The sequence below is a fragment of the Salminus brasiliensis genome, chromosome 12 (genome assembly GCF_030463535.1).
Source record: "Salminus brasiliensis chromosome 12, fSalBra1.hap2, whole genome shotgun sequence".
In the NCBI taxonomy this organism is placed as follows: Eukaryota; Metazoa; Chordata; class Actinopteri; order Characiformes; family Bryconidae; genus Salminus; species Salminus brasiliensis.
Genome location: NC_132889.1, coordinates 38,364,834 through 38,381,891, shown reverse-complemented (window position 1 = coordinate 38,381,891; position 17,058 = coordinate 38,364,834). Strand labels below are relative to the sequence as shown.

General features: G+C 39.2%; 1 protein-coding gene across 1 annotated transcript in view; it reads left to right on the top strand.

Annotated features, from left to right (window-relative positions):
• The first annotated feature begins 5,666 nt into the window (after positions 1 to 5,666).
• nbr1b (NBR1 autophagy cargo receptor b) overlaps positions 5,667 to 17,058 on the top strand; it is a 29,162-nt gene continuing 17,770 nt past the window's right edge. The window contains exons 1-10 of the mRNA XM_072693729.1: positions 5,667 to 5,900; positions 9,134 to 9,196; positions 9,336 to 9,354; positions 9,481 to 9,503; positions 10,551 to 10,769; positions 10,964 to 11,041; positions 11,637 to 11,833; positions 13,795 to 13,920; positions 14,430 to 14,633; positions 15,254 to 15,413. Coding sequence (XP_072549830.1) covers positions 5,799 to 5,900; positions 9,134 to 9,196; positions 9,336 to 9,354; positions 9,481 to 9,503; positions 10,551 to 10,769; positions 10,964 to 11,041; positions 11,637 to 11,833; positions 13,795 to 13,920; positions 14,430 to 14,633; positions 15,254 to 15,413 — 1,191 coding nt within the window. The 5' untranslated portion in view covers positions 5,667 to 5,798. The remainder of the gene's footprint in view (positions 5,901 to 9,133; positions 9,197 to 9,335; positions 9,355 to 9,480; positions 9,504 to 10,550; positions 10,770 to 10,963; positions 11,042 to 11,636; positions 11,834 to 13,794; positions 13,921 to 14,429; positions 14,634 to 15,253; positions 15,414 to 17,058) is intronic.

Here is a 17,058-nt window from a genome sequence, read left to right as displayed (position 1 = left end):
GACCTTCTCCAAACATCCTCTTGCTGGAGGCTCTATAGCCTCACGCATGCCAACGAGCACGATGGGCGTCTCAGGAGGGGCACGAAACCCACCACAGTTTATTCTTGGGTGAGGTGAAGAGAGTTCCAGCTGGTTTCCATCAGGAGGAACGCTAGCACTACAAAACGGCCTCTGTGTGCCTAACTGAGATTAAGGGACATTTTATTCTTAGAAGCTTCATGGTGAGGGTCCTGCTGCTCGGGGTCTTCTGGGCCTCCGCACTGTTGTCCAACACTGTCCTTCACATGTTTTAGCTTGAAAGGGACAACTTCAGTTTTTAGAAGGTGCTGAAAGTCAGGTCTCACACACACACACACACACACACACACACACACACACACACACTGTAGCATTTATTAAACCACTGTACTAAAGTGACCGACCCTTTTCTAGATAACTCCACAGTTTATACAGTGCCTATAAAAGTATTCACCCCCCCCTAATCTTTTATACCTGTTATAGCGTTTATAAATAGAAGCATGGTTTTTATATATATATTTTATATAAAATATATATATAATATAATATATATAAATATATAATATATTTATATATATATATATAAATGCCGTAAATATATATATATATATATATATATATATATATATATATATATAAATTATATTACAAATAAAAAGTCTTTATTGCGTTTGAAGTTTAGTTTGTACCAGTGGTATACGCTTCATACAGGGCCTATTAAAAGTATTCACCCCCCTGGATGTTTTCCCCTTTTATTGCTTTTAAAAACAGAATCATGATTTAAATCATTAGGTCTTTTTTGTTTGTTTTACACAAACTTATGAAAAAAAAGTCTTTAATTAAAAGTGAAAACCTTCGACATCTACAAAGCAATGTCAGTTAAATTAAGCTATCTAATGCTATAAATAAGTGATAATATACTTATGGTTTAATAAAATATAATTACTACAATTTTAACTTAATATAATTTGTTTATTTATGTTTTAGTGATTAAATATGATATTTCAGGTCACATTTTATGGATTCATCTATTTCCTAGCAGCCCTGCGTTTACTGAGATTTAGTTTATACCGGTGGTATAAACTTCACACATTTCCCTTTATTGCTTTTAAAACAGAATCATGGTTTAAATCATCAATCAACTAAAAAAACTAAAATATACACACAATTTACACAGTGGATGATGAAAATATATACAATATAATTACAGATATTGCACAACTCTGAGTAGTAAGAGATTTTTCAAAATAAATATGGGAAAGTGAAAGTTTTTTCAGGTCCATGGTAGTGCTCTGTGAATGTGTGTGTGTTTTGCTGTTTAGTTCCCGTACAGCGCTGGGGTAAAAACTGTTTTTCAGTCTGTTTGTCCTGGATGTGATGGACCTCAAGCGTTTTCCAGAGGGCAGCTGTTGGAACAGATGATGTCCAGGGTGAGAGGAGTCCTTCAGGATGTTAACTGCCCTGCTGAGGCAGCGGGAGCTGAACAGGTCCTCCAGACTGGGCAGTGGACAGCTGGTGATCTTCTGGCCTGACCGCAGCTGTGGTGTTGGTGTTCCAGGAGAGATCTTCAGAGATGTGCGTACCCAGAAATCTGAAGGAAGGCACTCTTTCCACACAGTCCCCATTTATAAAGAGAGGTGTGGGGTCGATGCATCTCCTCCGGAAGTCTATAACCAGTTCCTTTGTTTTGGAGGAGTTCAGGGAGAGATTGTTCTCTGCACACCACTCAGCCAGTCCCTGGACTTCATCTCTGTAGGCGGTCTTGTCTCCACCAGATATGAGTCCCACCACGGTTGTGATTGAAACAGATTTCTACAAAGTAATGCCAATTCAATAAAAATATAGAATTAAAAATAAATGACTGCATAAATATTCACCCCCTTGAAAGTCTCACAGCTGAGAGCAGTGAATGTGTCTCAGGGGACTGTAGTATGAAGACACCTGTCTGGAAGCTCCAGTCACTGGTTAATCAATATTCCTGACTGCAAATGAAGACACCATGAAGACCAACGAACAGGGGGCATTCCTGCCTTGCACCCAATGATTCCACACAGGCTCCAGACCCAGGGTCAGGTACCCTGACCGGCAAGAAGCCGATAAGATTTGATTTATTTTACTGTCTGTGATCATTATTATTAGTTTATTACTTATTGTATCTCTCTATGACTGTCTGTATAGTGAAGAGAGAAGAATAAATATATGAATACACAAATATATGACTAATTATTCGTCATATTGAAATGACAGATATCCTTACTTTTATGATCGACCTCTACAGCAAATCAGAGCTTAATACTGAGGACTAAATATAGCAGTGTCTAAGTTCAGTCTAAGGCCCTAAACTCTCTTAAAGTCTCTGAAAAAGGGGCTGAGAGGAGATGCCTGTATCCATGTATTCCACGCTGAGGAGAGTTTACGAGAACCTCACTTAGATAGCTTGTTGCTCTGAAGTTCAAACACCTGTGGCTGGAACCCACTCCTTCATTCTTCAGCTGTGTCCCTCCCAATACAGGAAAAGCGTCCCAATAACAGCCTTCAGCAGAACATCTCCGCCCCCTCAAGATATGAACACAGGACCACTGCCAAGACTGACCACATGAAACACCTAAAACCACAGGGAATCCTGACGCCCCAACCCTGATTTGAGGAGAACTGCTTAGATGTTAATGAGGAGAAACCTTGAGAAGACCCAGAATCCAAAGGTGGACCACCTTCTTCTGGGCGACACCAGGTGATTGTTATGATGGCTCCCTGCAACCATACCAATGCACCAGTAACACCCAATCAACCTCACAGAGTACCACGGTAACCACTCGGCAACACTTGAAAACCCCTTTGTGATAGCATAGCAATCTAGCAACCTAGCAACACCATAGTTACCATCTAGCAACTACCTAGCCACACCATAGTAACCACCAGGTGTACCATAGCAACCACCTGGCCACCATGAACACATAGTCTAGTAACTGCCTGAAATTGTGAACCACTTAATCTAAGCAAGTACTATAGTTATAATAATAATAATAATAATAATAATAATAATAATACTCAAATGTGTCTGTAATAATTATGACAATTCATGCATTTAAAAGAATTTAAAATAATATCAATATTTGTATAAGAATTATTAATAAGGAAGTATGAGCGTTTAAGAGGGGGGTGGTCTCCAATCATCCCCTTCATATATAACTATTTTGCACAATAATTCAATTACTACATTATCATTAACATGATTGATCTCTGACCTCTGTGCATCTTTACTTTACATTGGGAGATGCTAAGCTAATATTGCCACCAAACACTGGACCTAGACTGTCACCAGTCCGACAATAAAGAAGAAAACAAATAAACAACAAAAGTCCTACCTGTCTCCTACCTGTGTAACATGATTCACAGGTAAGGGTAAGGGTAACAGTGTGAGTATACTGTAAATGTAAACATGACACTGAGAGTTGGGCCTGAATCAGGCCTACAGCTTACATTTGCTGCCCTCTTTAGGTGATGAGGTGCAGGAGCACGCTGGTCGGGTTCAGTCGAACACCACTAATACAGTACTAGAATTACCTAAACTTAAAATTACACTGAAAACAAACAAACAAACAAAACTATTTACTGTACAAATGTCAATACTATTGGATGGAGTTGGGGATGAGTTGGTGGGGTGGTGATCATCCAAAATCCTGACCTCACTAACATTTTTGTTGCTGAATGCAATCAAATCTTCACAGCAATGCTGCTAAAATATCTTGTAGATACAGTTACTCCAACAAAAGCAGGATAAACTCTTTTCAATACCTTTGATTTCAGGAGAAACACTAAATGAGTAGGTGTCCCAATACTTTTGTCCTTTTATTGTAGGAGTGAGCAGCCTGTAACCATACTGGCTCTCTGTGGAGAAGACTGGCCAGACCTGGTTTCAGGAAAAAAACAATGCATACAGTAAATATTTGGCGACCACAGCTGCCAGAATGCTATTCTAAAATGCATGGAGGCTGACTAGCGTTCAGCAATACTAATTTAACAGCAACTTCTGTACATTCATCTCCTATAGTGTATTTATTACTTTTGTACTTTATTGTAAATTAACATCATTATATGTAAATATGTCAATATTTAGGATTGCTGTATTGTATATGTAGAAATTAGTTAGCACTTTTACTGTATATATAATAGTTTTTAAATTGGGAATTTCCCCACTGCGGGACTAATAAAGGACTATCTTATCTTATCTTTTATATAATCTAATGTTATACACTCAGATGGCACTCTGCTAAGACTATATACGCCTTAAAGTAGTGTATATGCCCAGTTCAGTGAAAATATGATATATACATTAAACAGAAATGCTTAGTATTTCACTTGGCTTATATCATACATTTCAATAGCATTGGAAATATACACCATGATATTACTTGTCTTTATAGTCAGGATTTCCATATTATTGCAATATTATTTTGAGTAAAAATTAAACTAAAAATGGACCATTAATTCCCATACAGTCCTTATATAAAACGTCCAGGCTTAAATGCATAGTTTTAATAGTTTTATTATATTATTCAGCCAATGTAAGGTTACTAGATGAGGATTGATCTCCTATACAGTAGAACTGCATTCAGCTTTACTGGATCAGGGATAAGCTCCTCCTTCTTTTGATCTGTTCAGAAATATATTCAATTAAATATTACCACAGAAACTATTAACATTTAATTTCATCAATAAAAGTGAAGTGTAAAATCTGGGACCCATTTATGGGGTGTTCTTGGCCCTTTACCTGAACTCATAAACATATATTATAGAGCATTTCCTACATTCCAGAGATCCTGTCTCTATTGCACTGACCAATGCTGTACTGGCATGATTCTTATAGTTATTTATTTATTTATTTGTTTGTTTGTTTATTTGTTTATTTGTTTATTTATTTATTTATTTATTTATTTATTTATTTATTTATTTATTGGTAAATTTGATTCATTCATTCTTTTCTGCTTCCTCAGCAGGTGATTTTTGATTCATCCTATAAGTTTAGCCCCACTCATTCACTCCAAATTATACTGTATATGTGTACAGCACAGCCAATCAGAACAGATCTCATTTACATTTTAAAGCACAGCAACATAAACAGAAATATATATATTTAATATATTATTATCATGGTGTATATTTCCAATGCTATTGAAATGTATGATACAAGCCAAGTGAAATACTAAGCATTTCTGTTTAATGTATATATATATATATATATATATATATATATCATATTTTCACTGAACTGGGCATATACACTACTTTAAGGCGTATATAGTCTTAGCAGAGTGCCATCTGAGTGTATAACATCAGATTATATAAAAACTATTATATATACAGTAAAAGTGCTAACTAATTTCTACATATATAATACAGTATATTATATATTATTCAATATATATTTAGAAATTATTTTAAAAAAATTATTGAATTGTTTTGGAATGAAAACCAACAATATTATGATTAAAACTATGATAATAATGATAATAATAATAAATAAAGAAAGAAAATAAATAAATATCGATTTTACCAAAATATTGAATCCAGCACCAAAAATTGATGACATCACTCAGCCCGACTGACGCCCGACCTACTTCCTCCCGCGTCACGCAGTGGGCGTGGCCGCCGCGCTGATGTAAACACACACACGGAGCAGATTAGCTGCGGCTGGAAGCTGGAGGCCGTAGCGTCGAGACTCCGCGTTTAACCCGCACTAACTCACCTATGCAGAGCTTTAACACCCGCGTTTAACCGCCATGGAGTTCTACATCAACCTGAAGGTGAATTTCAGGGGGAACACGAAGAGTTTCCTGCTGTCCGGCTCGGAGACGAAGAGTTGGGAGACGGTGGAGGCCACGGTGAGCTCAGCCCGTCGTTACCGGGGGGGTTAATTCTGCATTGTGATCGATAGAAGTGATAGAAGGGCTCGTGTGGGAAAAATCAAGACCCTACACAACGATACAGTCAGATATTGGCTGTTCTGACGGGCATGACCCAGGCCTGCTGGTCTGCTGTTCAGACCAGGTAGATAATCCGGTCTCGTTGGTGGGCGACCATTTTAGTGTTTTGGGCTCCAGCGAGGGAGGATATGTTGTTTTTGTCTGATTTGATTAACATTAATTTTACTGTCTGATTAATATCAGTGGCCTGAGACCTCTTCTGCATCGTGTCTGTCTGACTGCTGCAGCGCCTCCAGTCCACTGCAAGTTCATGTACATGACCATACTGTCAGCCTCTTTGTTCAGCACCTGGATGCATGTCCAAAAGTATCCAGACAGGATGCCCTCGGCTAGAGGGGTACCGAGCCCTCCAGCGCACCCTGGATGCTTTGGGACCGTTGGGGTGACATCAGGACCTGATCCTACTACTATCGCTGGCCTAAGGCCTCTTCTGCACCCTGTGCACAGGACACCTTCTCTACCTGACAACCTAATAGGCCGTACAGGGGTCAGGGTCAAGTAGCGAAGGTGTCCTGTGGACAGGGTGCAGAAGAGGCCTTAGGCGAGTGATAATGACCATACAGATGAATTGTATTCTCTGGGCCTCGCTGCCTCTGTCCTCCCTCAGCTGGTATTGTTATATATACACCATACTCTCAGCCTCTTTGTTCAGCACCTGGATGCATGTCCAAAAGTATCCAGACAGGATGCTCTCGGCTAGAGGGGTACCGAGCCCTCCAGCGCACCCTGGATGCTTTGGGACCGTTGGGACCGTTGGGGTGACATCAGGACCTGATCCTACTACTATCGCTGGCCTAAGGCCTCTTCTGCACCCTGTGCACAGGACACCTTCGCTACTTGACCCTGACCCCTCTACGGCCTATTCGGTGGTCAAGTGGAGAAGGTATCCTGTGCAGAAGAGGCCTTAGGCCAGTGATAATGACCATACAGATGAATTGTATTCTCTGGGCCTCGCTGGCTCTGTCCTCAGCTGGTATTTTGATATATACTATACTCTCTTTGTTTAGCACCTGGAGCATGTCCAAAAGTATCCAGACAGGATGCTCTCGGCTAGAGGGGTACCGAGCCGGGGGTGACATCAGGACCTGATCCTACTACTATCGCTGGCCTAAGGCCTCTTCTGCACCCTGTCCACAGGATACCTTCTCTACCTGACAACCTAATAGGCCGTACAGGGGTCAGGGTCAAGTAGCGAAGGTGTCCTGTGGACAGGGTGCAGAAGAGGCCTTAGGCGAGTGATAATGACCATACAGATAAATTGTATTCTCTGGGCCTCGCTGGCTCCGTCCTCCCTCAGCTGGTATTATTATATTGTCTAAAAATGTCCGAAAAGTATCTAGACAGGCCTTCTATTCTAAGCTGCATTTTGTAATCTTCTCTACCCTAGAGAGTGGAGTGATGAGCTCCATCCAGTACCTTTAGGATGAGCTTGAGTGGCAGAACCAGTCATCCAGCATCTGAACCTGACCTCACTGATGCTTTTACAGAGCTGAAGGCAATCAAATATTCACAGCCGCTCGTGTAAAGCCTTCCGCTTCCCAGAAGAGTGGACAAAGCCTGTATTAATACCATTGATTTTAGGAGAAACTCTGGTGTCTACAAACTTTTGGCTTCTGAGGAGCTGGACCAGAGCAGAGGCCTTGTTGACTTTGCGTTTTGCAGCTCTTGCAGAATCAACCGATTCTCAGAAAAGTCATGTGGCAACAGAGAGCGGCTGTGTAACAGTTACAGAGCTGAGTTGGTGCTTCCTGAATGACCTAAACCAGTAGTTGGCATGAATTCACAGACAGACCTTAACCTGAACTTAACAATCATTGGTGCTGGATGGTGTGAAACTGAGCTTCACTGTAGAGAAACTGACCCACTCTGATCTCTGTACAGTGGTGGTGAATAAAAGCAGGTGTCGGTCGCCATGACTACAACACAGATACAGCCCATAATTTATTACCTATCCAAACCCACCAGTGCAGCTACACGAGTCTTCTGAGTTTTATATGGATGATGATGATGATGATGGTGGTAAAATAGTGGAGAATCTGAACTAATGCAGTTTTCTTTAGGGACTACTTTCTGTAGCTGCACTACACCCTGCAGCATGTATCCCTCCACCATTTTAATGATCTGGTTCTAAAAGCAGGTTCTAGAGCCGAACTCTTCTCAGAACTCTGGTAGAACCATGTCTCAGGCATCAGGCAGCGTCTTCATCACCATTAGGTGAAGAACTTTCTGTGAGGAGCTTTTATTAGAGCTTCAGACGTCTGCTTCCCTTCTCCTCCACTGTGAAGAAAGTTTCTTTAGAACAAAGCATTTCATACCAAACCCACTTTAAATGAGTCTGTTTAAAGTTTAATCTTTTAAAATCGTTTTAAATCATAATGTAATTAAAATAAAATAAAAAATAGATGGACTATTCCTTTGACTTATTTCCTTTTACTTACTGCTCATTTAATTGTTATGTTTTTTTTTATGGATGTTATGGAACATCTCCATCACTGGTAAAGTGAATGCAAGGTTTAGATGCATGTTTTATTATAGATGTAATACGAAAAGTATCAAATATATTATAAAATATAAAATATCATAGGCTTAGTCAGCACTATATATATATATATATATATATAAATGTATATATGTGTGTGTGTATGTATATATGTATGTGTGTGTGTGTGTGTGTGTGTGTATATATGTGTATATATATATGTGTGTGTGTGTGTGTGTGTGTGTGTGTGTGTGTGGATAGATAGATAAATAGACAGACAGGCAGGCCGTATATTGCCTGTTATGTATGTCTGTATGTATGTATATGTGCGTGTATGTATGTATGTGTATGTATATGTGTATATGTGTGTCAGACAGACAGACAGACAGACAGACACAGACAGACAGACAGACAGACAGAGAGACAATTGCCTAAACCCAGTTGAACCTTTACAGACCCAAGAAAACCGTGAAGCATCAGAACTGTGAGGTTAAGGCTCTGCTTTAACGGAGGTATTTTGGGCTTGGCTGAGAGAAGGAGTCGGGTGTGGCTCTAACAAGGAAGAACATTCAGACAGTAAACCAGGGCATGTTGAGCAGTTTGCAGCGTCATGCTAGTCTAAGAGAATTTTCCTGCTCCTCTCTTCCTGCAGGTGAAGAGGTCATTCGGCTTATGCAGTCTACAGCTGACGTACTTTGACGAGGAGAACGAGGAGGTGAGTGTGCCGGAAGGAATTCGGCTGTAAGGAGACTGTTTAGGGAAACATCATAACCGTGAATCAGACGCTGATGTGACGTTCTCGTCCTGTGACTGTCTGATCTCTCACTTTCATTTTCTTTTCCCTTCTCTTCCAGGTCTCAATCAACAGCCAGTGTGAGTACTGCACGTCTGTATGTGGAGGACTGTTTAAAAGGATGAACTGACGGCTATTCTATAGCTCTGTGCAGTTTAATGACTAATCTAATGACCAAGTCACTAATTCATTCTTTTACTTTTCAGTGGAGTATGAAGAGGCCCTGAAGGTAATAATAATAATAATAATAATAATAATAATAATAAATTTTTGTTCTGATTGGGTTTGGTCTCGTTATAAAACATAATCTCAGCTGGTCTCAGTCTAAATTCAGTTGTTTTTAGTATTTTATATAGTATTGTACACCAAACCAACTTTAAAGGAGTCTGTTTACATTTTAATATTTTTAAATCATAATTGATTAAAATAAAAAAATAAAAATAAATGGACTATTCCTTTGACTTTTTTAAACTGCAGACTTATTATTAGTAATATAATAAAATATAATATATACAGTTAATTTAGTGACTTCTAAATGGATGTATTCTTTCTCAGTTGTGTCCCTGTGTCTGTGTCTGTGTCTGTGTGTGTGTGTGTGTTCTAATAAATTCTAATCAGATTTAATTGGATCTAGATTGAGATTAGTTATAATCAAATGCAGCTGCATTTTAATTGATGTATTAAAAAATCAATGATCAGACTGAGTTGCATATATAGATAGATATAGATGTGGCACTGGTATATCGTCAGTTATAATTAACTGCATCTCCATTGGACGGTTGTCGACTTCAGTTGAACCTATATTAGTGTATTATGAGCAGTATTAATTACTCAGTTACTCAATTAATCAGTTGCATGTGCAGTTATAATCTGAGCATTATAATGAATTATAATCACAATTAATTGCATCATTATATTATTATAATATATATTGTATTATTCTAATAAAGTATTATAATAGACTGTCTTTGTAGTTACATCTATACTTGCAATGCTGGCATTCAATTGCGTAGACATTATTATAATAATTATAATTAATTAGGTTATTCAAATACTCTTTATTATCAGTTATAATAATTGTATGTAGATATTTGACCCAAAATAAAATGGATGTAGTGCTGTGTAAACGATTCCTAATATAATAATCAAATTGAGTTTTATGAAATATTAAATATTTTCCTAAATAATTAATAATTCACATCTTTGTTGGCTTTGTTGGATATTTACACCCCTGATCCGTCCTTAGCGCTCACTGGTTCTTGTGTTTTCCCCACAGAGTGCAGCCAGACAGGGGAACAGGCTGCAGATGAATGTGTATGAAACTCGGGGGACCACAGGCAGAGTGCCTGGGCCGGGACCAGGCCTGAGTTTGGCGCAGGTGAAGCCGGGCACCATCCCAGAAGCCAAAAAAGGCTTCCGCCCTCCGCAGCACTGCCCGGCTCTGGCCCAGGTGGTGAGCCGAAAGGTCCAAGCTGCTGTCCCTGAGGAGGGCTTAGTAAGAATTCCTGATCTACTGTTTCCATAACACAGATAGCAGACACTGATATTTCCATGTGGTCTGGCTCAGGACCTGCTGCTGCCGCTACTATCAGTAAAGCGTCCATTATGAACGAGCATGCATGCCTGAAGAAGACCCAGACTTGTGATGACCAAACTTCAGCATTTAATTTCTGTGTTGTTGTTTTTAAGGTGACCCTCAATGAGCTTAAGGGGGGAAAAGTGGAGGATAAGACGCCTCCAGCCTGGTTTACGTCTTACATGGAAAAGGTAGATTTATATAATGATTTGCACACAATTGTGGTCATCTTAGTGGTAGTAAATGGTCAGTTAAGTTAATGGACAAAAGTATTGGGACACCTGCTCATTCATCGTTTCTTTTAAAATCAGGGATGTTAAAAAGGGTTTATCCTGCTTTTGTTGGAGTAACTGTCTTTACTGTACATGGAAGAAGACTTTCAACTAGAGTTTGGAGAAGGGGCAGTGCTGTGAGGATTTGATTGCATTCAGCAACAAGAGTGTTAGTGAGGTCAGGATGTTACCCTCAACTCCTCAGCTCATACCATCTAAGAGTATTACATGCTCCACAGCTCAATGCTGGGGGGCTTTATACCCCTCTACTAGCCCACGCCTGGCATTAGGTTCATGTTTACTGTTTGCTCCAAAAAGTCCTATTCTATTGGCCATTCCTCTCTACAGGGTCTAGTCAAGCTGTGTGTGCATTTGCACATCTTTGTCAGCAAAGTAGCTGAATGCGTTCAATAGAAGTGGTGTCCACAAACATTTGAACAGTGTGGGTGATGAGTGATTGAGTACTACTGATCTGATTTAGCTGAATCTGTGTATCTCTTGGTATTACCTTCAGTTTAAGGACCAGGTGGTTCGAGAAGCAGTGGAGAAGATCTGCAGAGAGTTCTCAGGTCAGTGCTGTATCCATAAGCCTGTTGGAGCAGAGGCCCAGGTACCCGAGGTGTCGTCCTCCACGCTGCCTGGAGCCCCCAGCTCCGCGCCGGCCTGCAGCAGCTGCCGTGGACAGACCGCAGGCGGAGGGTACCAGTGCAGGTGAGGCAGCACCACACGGATGGACCTGGGCTTGAATCGCTTCAGCTTGTGATGTATGTTTAGAGTAGTTTAGGGTGGCAACAATATTTACAGTTCAATATGTGAACAAATATTAAAAACTGAAATAGTTTCCCCCATATTTTAACAAAATAAACACTAACTTGACCAGGGGTGCCAAAACTTTTGCATACGACTGTAACCTTATCCACCTTATTCTGCCACGCCCACTTTCAAGAGTTTGTTTCTTTTGCCTCTGTGTTAACATCTCTGGTCACTGTGTTTTAATGCCTCGTGGTCATTTTGTATTAAAACTGAATGCAGTCCTAGGCTACTGCTGTGGACGCTGGCCATAAAGGACCACAAAGTGTCCAGCTCTGCTACCCTGACATTAAAATCGAGCTATTTACCCTTATTTAGAGCAGTGTTTCTCAACTCCCTCCAGAACCAGGGTTGAGAAACACTGATTTTGAGCCGAGCTTTTCAGATCAGAGTGTTGTGGAGCACCACGTCCAGAGAAGAATCGTCTGTGGTTGAAGGTGCTACATGAAAAACATCTACCCAAACGTCCATACGTCTGCTCTTACCGTTCCGCGAAGAGAAAGCTCGGTTATGAGGCTCAGATGAAGCGGACGTGTCGGGTATTTCAGGAAAGACGTTAGCCTAAAAGCTAATGTTATTATTATTCATCATTATATTATTATAATATAGTATTATAATAGACTGTCATTGTAGTTACATCTATACTTGTAATGCTGGCATTTGCATAGACATTATTATAATAATTATAATTAATTGGGTTATTCAAATGCTCTTTATTATCAGTTATATTAATTGCATGTAGATATTTGAGCCAAAATACAATTATTGGGAATTTATAAATGTAAAGGTCCTCCAAAAAGGGGGCTGCAGTGGGGATCAGCTGGAGATGGCAGCTCCTCTCCAGTTCTGCTGCAGCCACGAGCAACGCAAGCCAACAGCCCAGAGTATGCAGAACCGCCCACCCACACTTTATATATGATCAGATAATCATCAATATCCTGTGGTATTACTCTGCCGCCTCGGCCCACATGCTGCTTCTGGAGTTCTCGGCTTGCCCAGAAATGTACATGTACAGCTGTCCAGGAGGGGGCGATCAAAGCATTATTTGTGTTTATAGCTGTGGATTAAAAGTAAATTACCCCACCTATAGGGGGAGCCAAGGAGCAAAAATACTGATTCTCACATAATGTTGCTTTAACAGGACGGATCTAAAAAAAAAAAAAAAAAAGAGAGGGGGAAAAAATTAATAATTAAAATAAATAAATACATAAATAAATAAATAATTAAGAAAAAAAATGCACATAGCTAATTTAGCTATGAGCCTCTCTAACACCCGACTCGTCTGCTTCACCTGAGCTGCATAACCGAGCCATTTCTCTGGGTAAGGATGTTCTGGTGGTGGTGTTTTTTTTTTACTCCACAAAGGTTTGGGTGGATGTTTTGCAATTAGCGCCTTCAGCCGCAGACGCTGGTCCTCTTCTTAAGGTGTTGGATAGTTTTATGGCCTCCCACAGCATTCTCCTCTTCTTCCTCGAACGGCTGTACTCCATATCGATGGATCCACTGTTGGGGAACAAAGACTACCCCCTCCATGGATATGATGCATGTGGCTGTTCAAACAGATTGCAGTACACTATATGACATATAGGGGGCGTATAATGTATTGTTTAATTGAACTAATGGTGGCAGCAAAGGGAGAGGAACAGGAGAAGGCAACAAACTTGGATTAGTGGATGAATAAAATGTGATTAATTGATTTATTAATTAATCAATTGATTGATTAAGTCGTAGATTAATTGAGCAGAATGGAAGTAGCCTTCCTCGGACGTGTAATTGCTCATAATATCAACTGTGGTGATTTTTTTTATAACAGGTTTAACTTGACATGTTTTGTCCTCGCCCCTCCACCCCCCTCCCCCCAGTGTCTGCACATCCTGCACCCTGTGTGAGCCTTGTAGCTTCTCGCATGACCCCAGCCACAACCTGGTGAGGGCCAGAACCCCACTCTCCATCCCCGAACACGGCTCCCCAGCTCCTGATCACAGCAGGTGGGCTCCCGTTTCTCACTGCCATCAGTTTCATACACAGCTGCACACTTCAGACTGGTAGTGCTGGGAAATGCTCTTCTCAGCAGGTTTTAGTGGAATTGCTGGAATAAACTAAAAGAGCCTACCGTGGGTGATTGACACCTCCCTAATTTGATCGTTTTCGTTAATTCGGTTCGGTTTGACAGTGTCAGCACTTTCTCTCGTACCCAAGAGTAGAAAAACTTGCGGCTCTCTTCTGAACCCTGCTTCAGATCACTGGTGTGAGTGTGCTGTTACAGTGGTCTGCACTGAAGGAGGGGATGCAGTGTCAGAGCTGGCTGTTCTCAGGGCTTTGTTAACCTTAAGCCCTATTGGGATGGGGTTAGGGGTACATGGGGAGGTAGGGTGATGTAATTATTACCAGAGGACCTCAGTGAATTTACCCTGTCAGTAAAAATTCTGTAAAACATGCTGTAAAATAACCTGTGAAACAGCCATGGTTTTAAACAGACTTCAATCTGCATGGTTAGGTTCTACAGGCGGGGGGACCGGAGTTTCCGGAAGGCAGAGAAGCAGCGCTTGAAGGCGGAGAAGCGTCAGCTGAAGGCTGAGGTGAAGGAGATCAGGAAGCAGCTGAGGATGGAGCGGAGGGGGCTGCAGTGGGGATCAGCTGGAGATGGCAGCTCCTCTCCAGTTCTCCTGCAGCCACGAGCAACGCAAGCCAACAGCCCAGAGTATGCAGGACCGCCCGCCCACACTTTATATATGATCAGATAATCATCAATATCCTGTGGTATAACTTTGCCGCCTCGGCCCACATGCTGCTTTACCTTCAGATGCTGCTTCTGGAGTTCTCGGCTTGTCCAGAAATGTACATTGTACAGCCGTCCATGAGGGGGCGCTCAAAGCGTGATTTGTATTTATAGCTGTGGATTAAAAGTTAATTACACTCCCCACCTATAGGGGATAAAATAAATAAATAAATAATAATTAAAAAAAAAGAAAATATATACATATATAAAAATATATAAAATATATACTTTATAATATAATATATACTTATAATATTTTCAAATTATATATATATATATATATATATATATAATAACTTTTATTATATATATATATATATATATATATATATATATATATATATATATATATATATATATATTTATATATATTATATTATTATTTATTTATTTTTGAGGGCTTGTTCAGACTCCTCTGGGTCTTTTAAAGTGTTAATTTGAAGCTTCCTTTACAAAATAAAATGTGAATGAAAATGTTCAATTTTAAAAAGTTATTTTTTAATAGATCTTTGTGTAAACTGTAATTTTTTGGGGCTCTACAGGCGTCCCAAGCGGCCGTGTCCTCTGGCTGTTCCTGCTATGACCGCTCTGCTGCTGGACGAGAATTTGCCGGATGGATCTCGCCTGCGGCCAGGCACCAAGTTCATAAAGTACTGGAAAATGAAGAACAGTGGCAGAATGTCCTGGAGCTCAGAGACCAAAGTACTCATTTGCACACACACACACACTCCAAACAAGAACACACACTTAATTAGTTGTGTGTCTTGAAATATGCTTTTAATCTTTTGTCCTCGTGAACATGTTCATATGAGAATTAAATTAAATCCGTTTTAGCTTCAGGAAAACGGCTGAGATGTAGAACAGTGTCCTTCCTCTCAGTAAACAGTCTGTTCTTTTTTTAAAGTGATTGCACATGGCTGACTTTAGCGGAATCGACTAAAATAGACCTCTACCTAATATCTCTCAATAAAACACAATAGGCAGCGCTGCACTGAGAGATATCGGCGCTGGTGTGGTGCGATCACAGCCAGTGATATTCCCATTATACTACAGTTTCATTACAGTGTCACAGTGACACATTTCTAAGAAAGCTCTTAGCCAATCACCTTGCATAGTCAGAATTAAATGCAGTTTTAATATACAGAAATAATCGAGTCATCGTTTACAATAGTCTGAGCATATCATTTATGTTTATTTATATATGTTTACATGCACTTCATAATAATCCGATAACTGCAGAAAATCAGATTTTGTCAGTAATTTGATCAGCACTTTTACATGCACTTGATTAATCAGAGAACAGGAAATATTTGGCTCTGCATCCAGGAGTCCAGCAGAAAACGGAGTTCTGCTTAGCAACCAGCCAATAAACACGTAAACGTCATATAAAACCCAAACTTCATGCCCTGACTTATATATTATTATTATTATTATTATTATTAATAATATTTTAATATTTAAGAATATTTTAATCCACTGTCTGTTTTTACCCATGCACAGACAGAGACCTCCGAAAAGCCTCCAGTTAAGAGTCTGCATGCACTGAGAAATCCGATTTCTGAACTAAAATCCAGCTCTTGGATTTCCTAATCAAATTTCCAGATCTTAGTCCAATCTAAGAAATTGGAGTATGCTGTTTACTTGACCACTTGAATAATCAGATTACTGCAGCCATTTAAGCATGAACAGATTTTTGAGTGCATGTAAACACACTCTGTGGCTCTGTGACTCATAAACTGTATAATAATCACATAATGTATAACATACAATAACCCTTGAGTTATAAATAATCACTGTTATATATTACTGTTTATATAATAATAATACATGTGCATAATGTATATATTGTACAATAAGTTATAAACTATGATGATTAGAATATTTAATATACAATACACATGAATCTATAGCTTATTAAATGATAAGGTAAATGGTATATAATAATCACTGTTTTTTAAACTGTATAATAATCACATAATGTATAACATACAATAACTTTTGAGTTATAAATAATCACTGAATAATCTGTAAACTGTATAATTACTGTTTATATAATAATAATAATACATGTACATAATGTATATATTGTACAATAAGTTATAAACTATGATAATTAGAATGTATAACATAATACGCATTAATCTATATTATATTAAATGATAAGGTAAATGGTATATAATAATCACATAATGTATAACATACAATAACCAGTGAGTTATAAACTACATAATTAAGTCATATACGATAAGTATTGATTTATAGACTAATATAATAATATCAGAGAATATAATATAAACAATATAATCACTGAATATGTAAAATGCTGTCCTGTCTCCGTTCCCCTGCA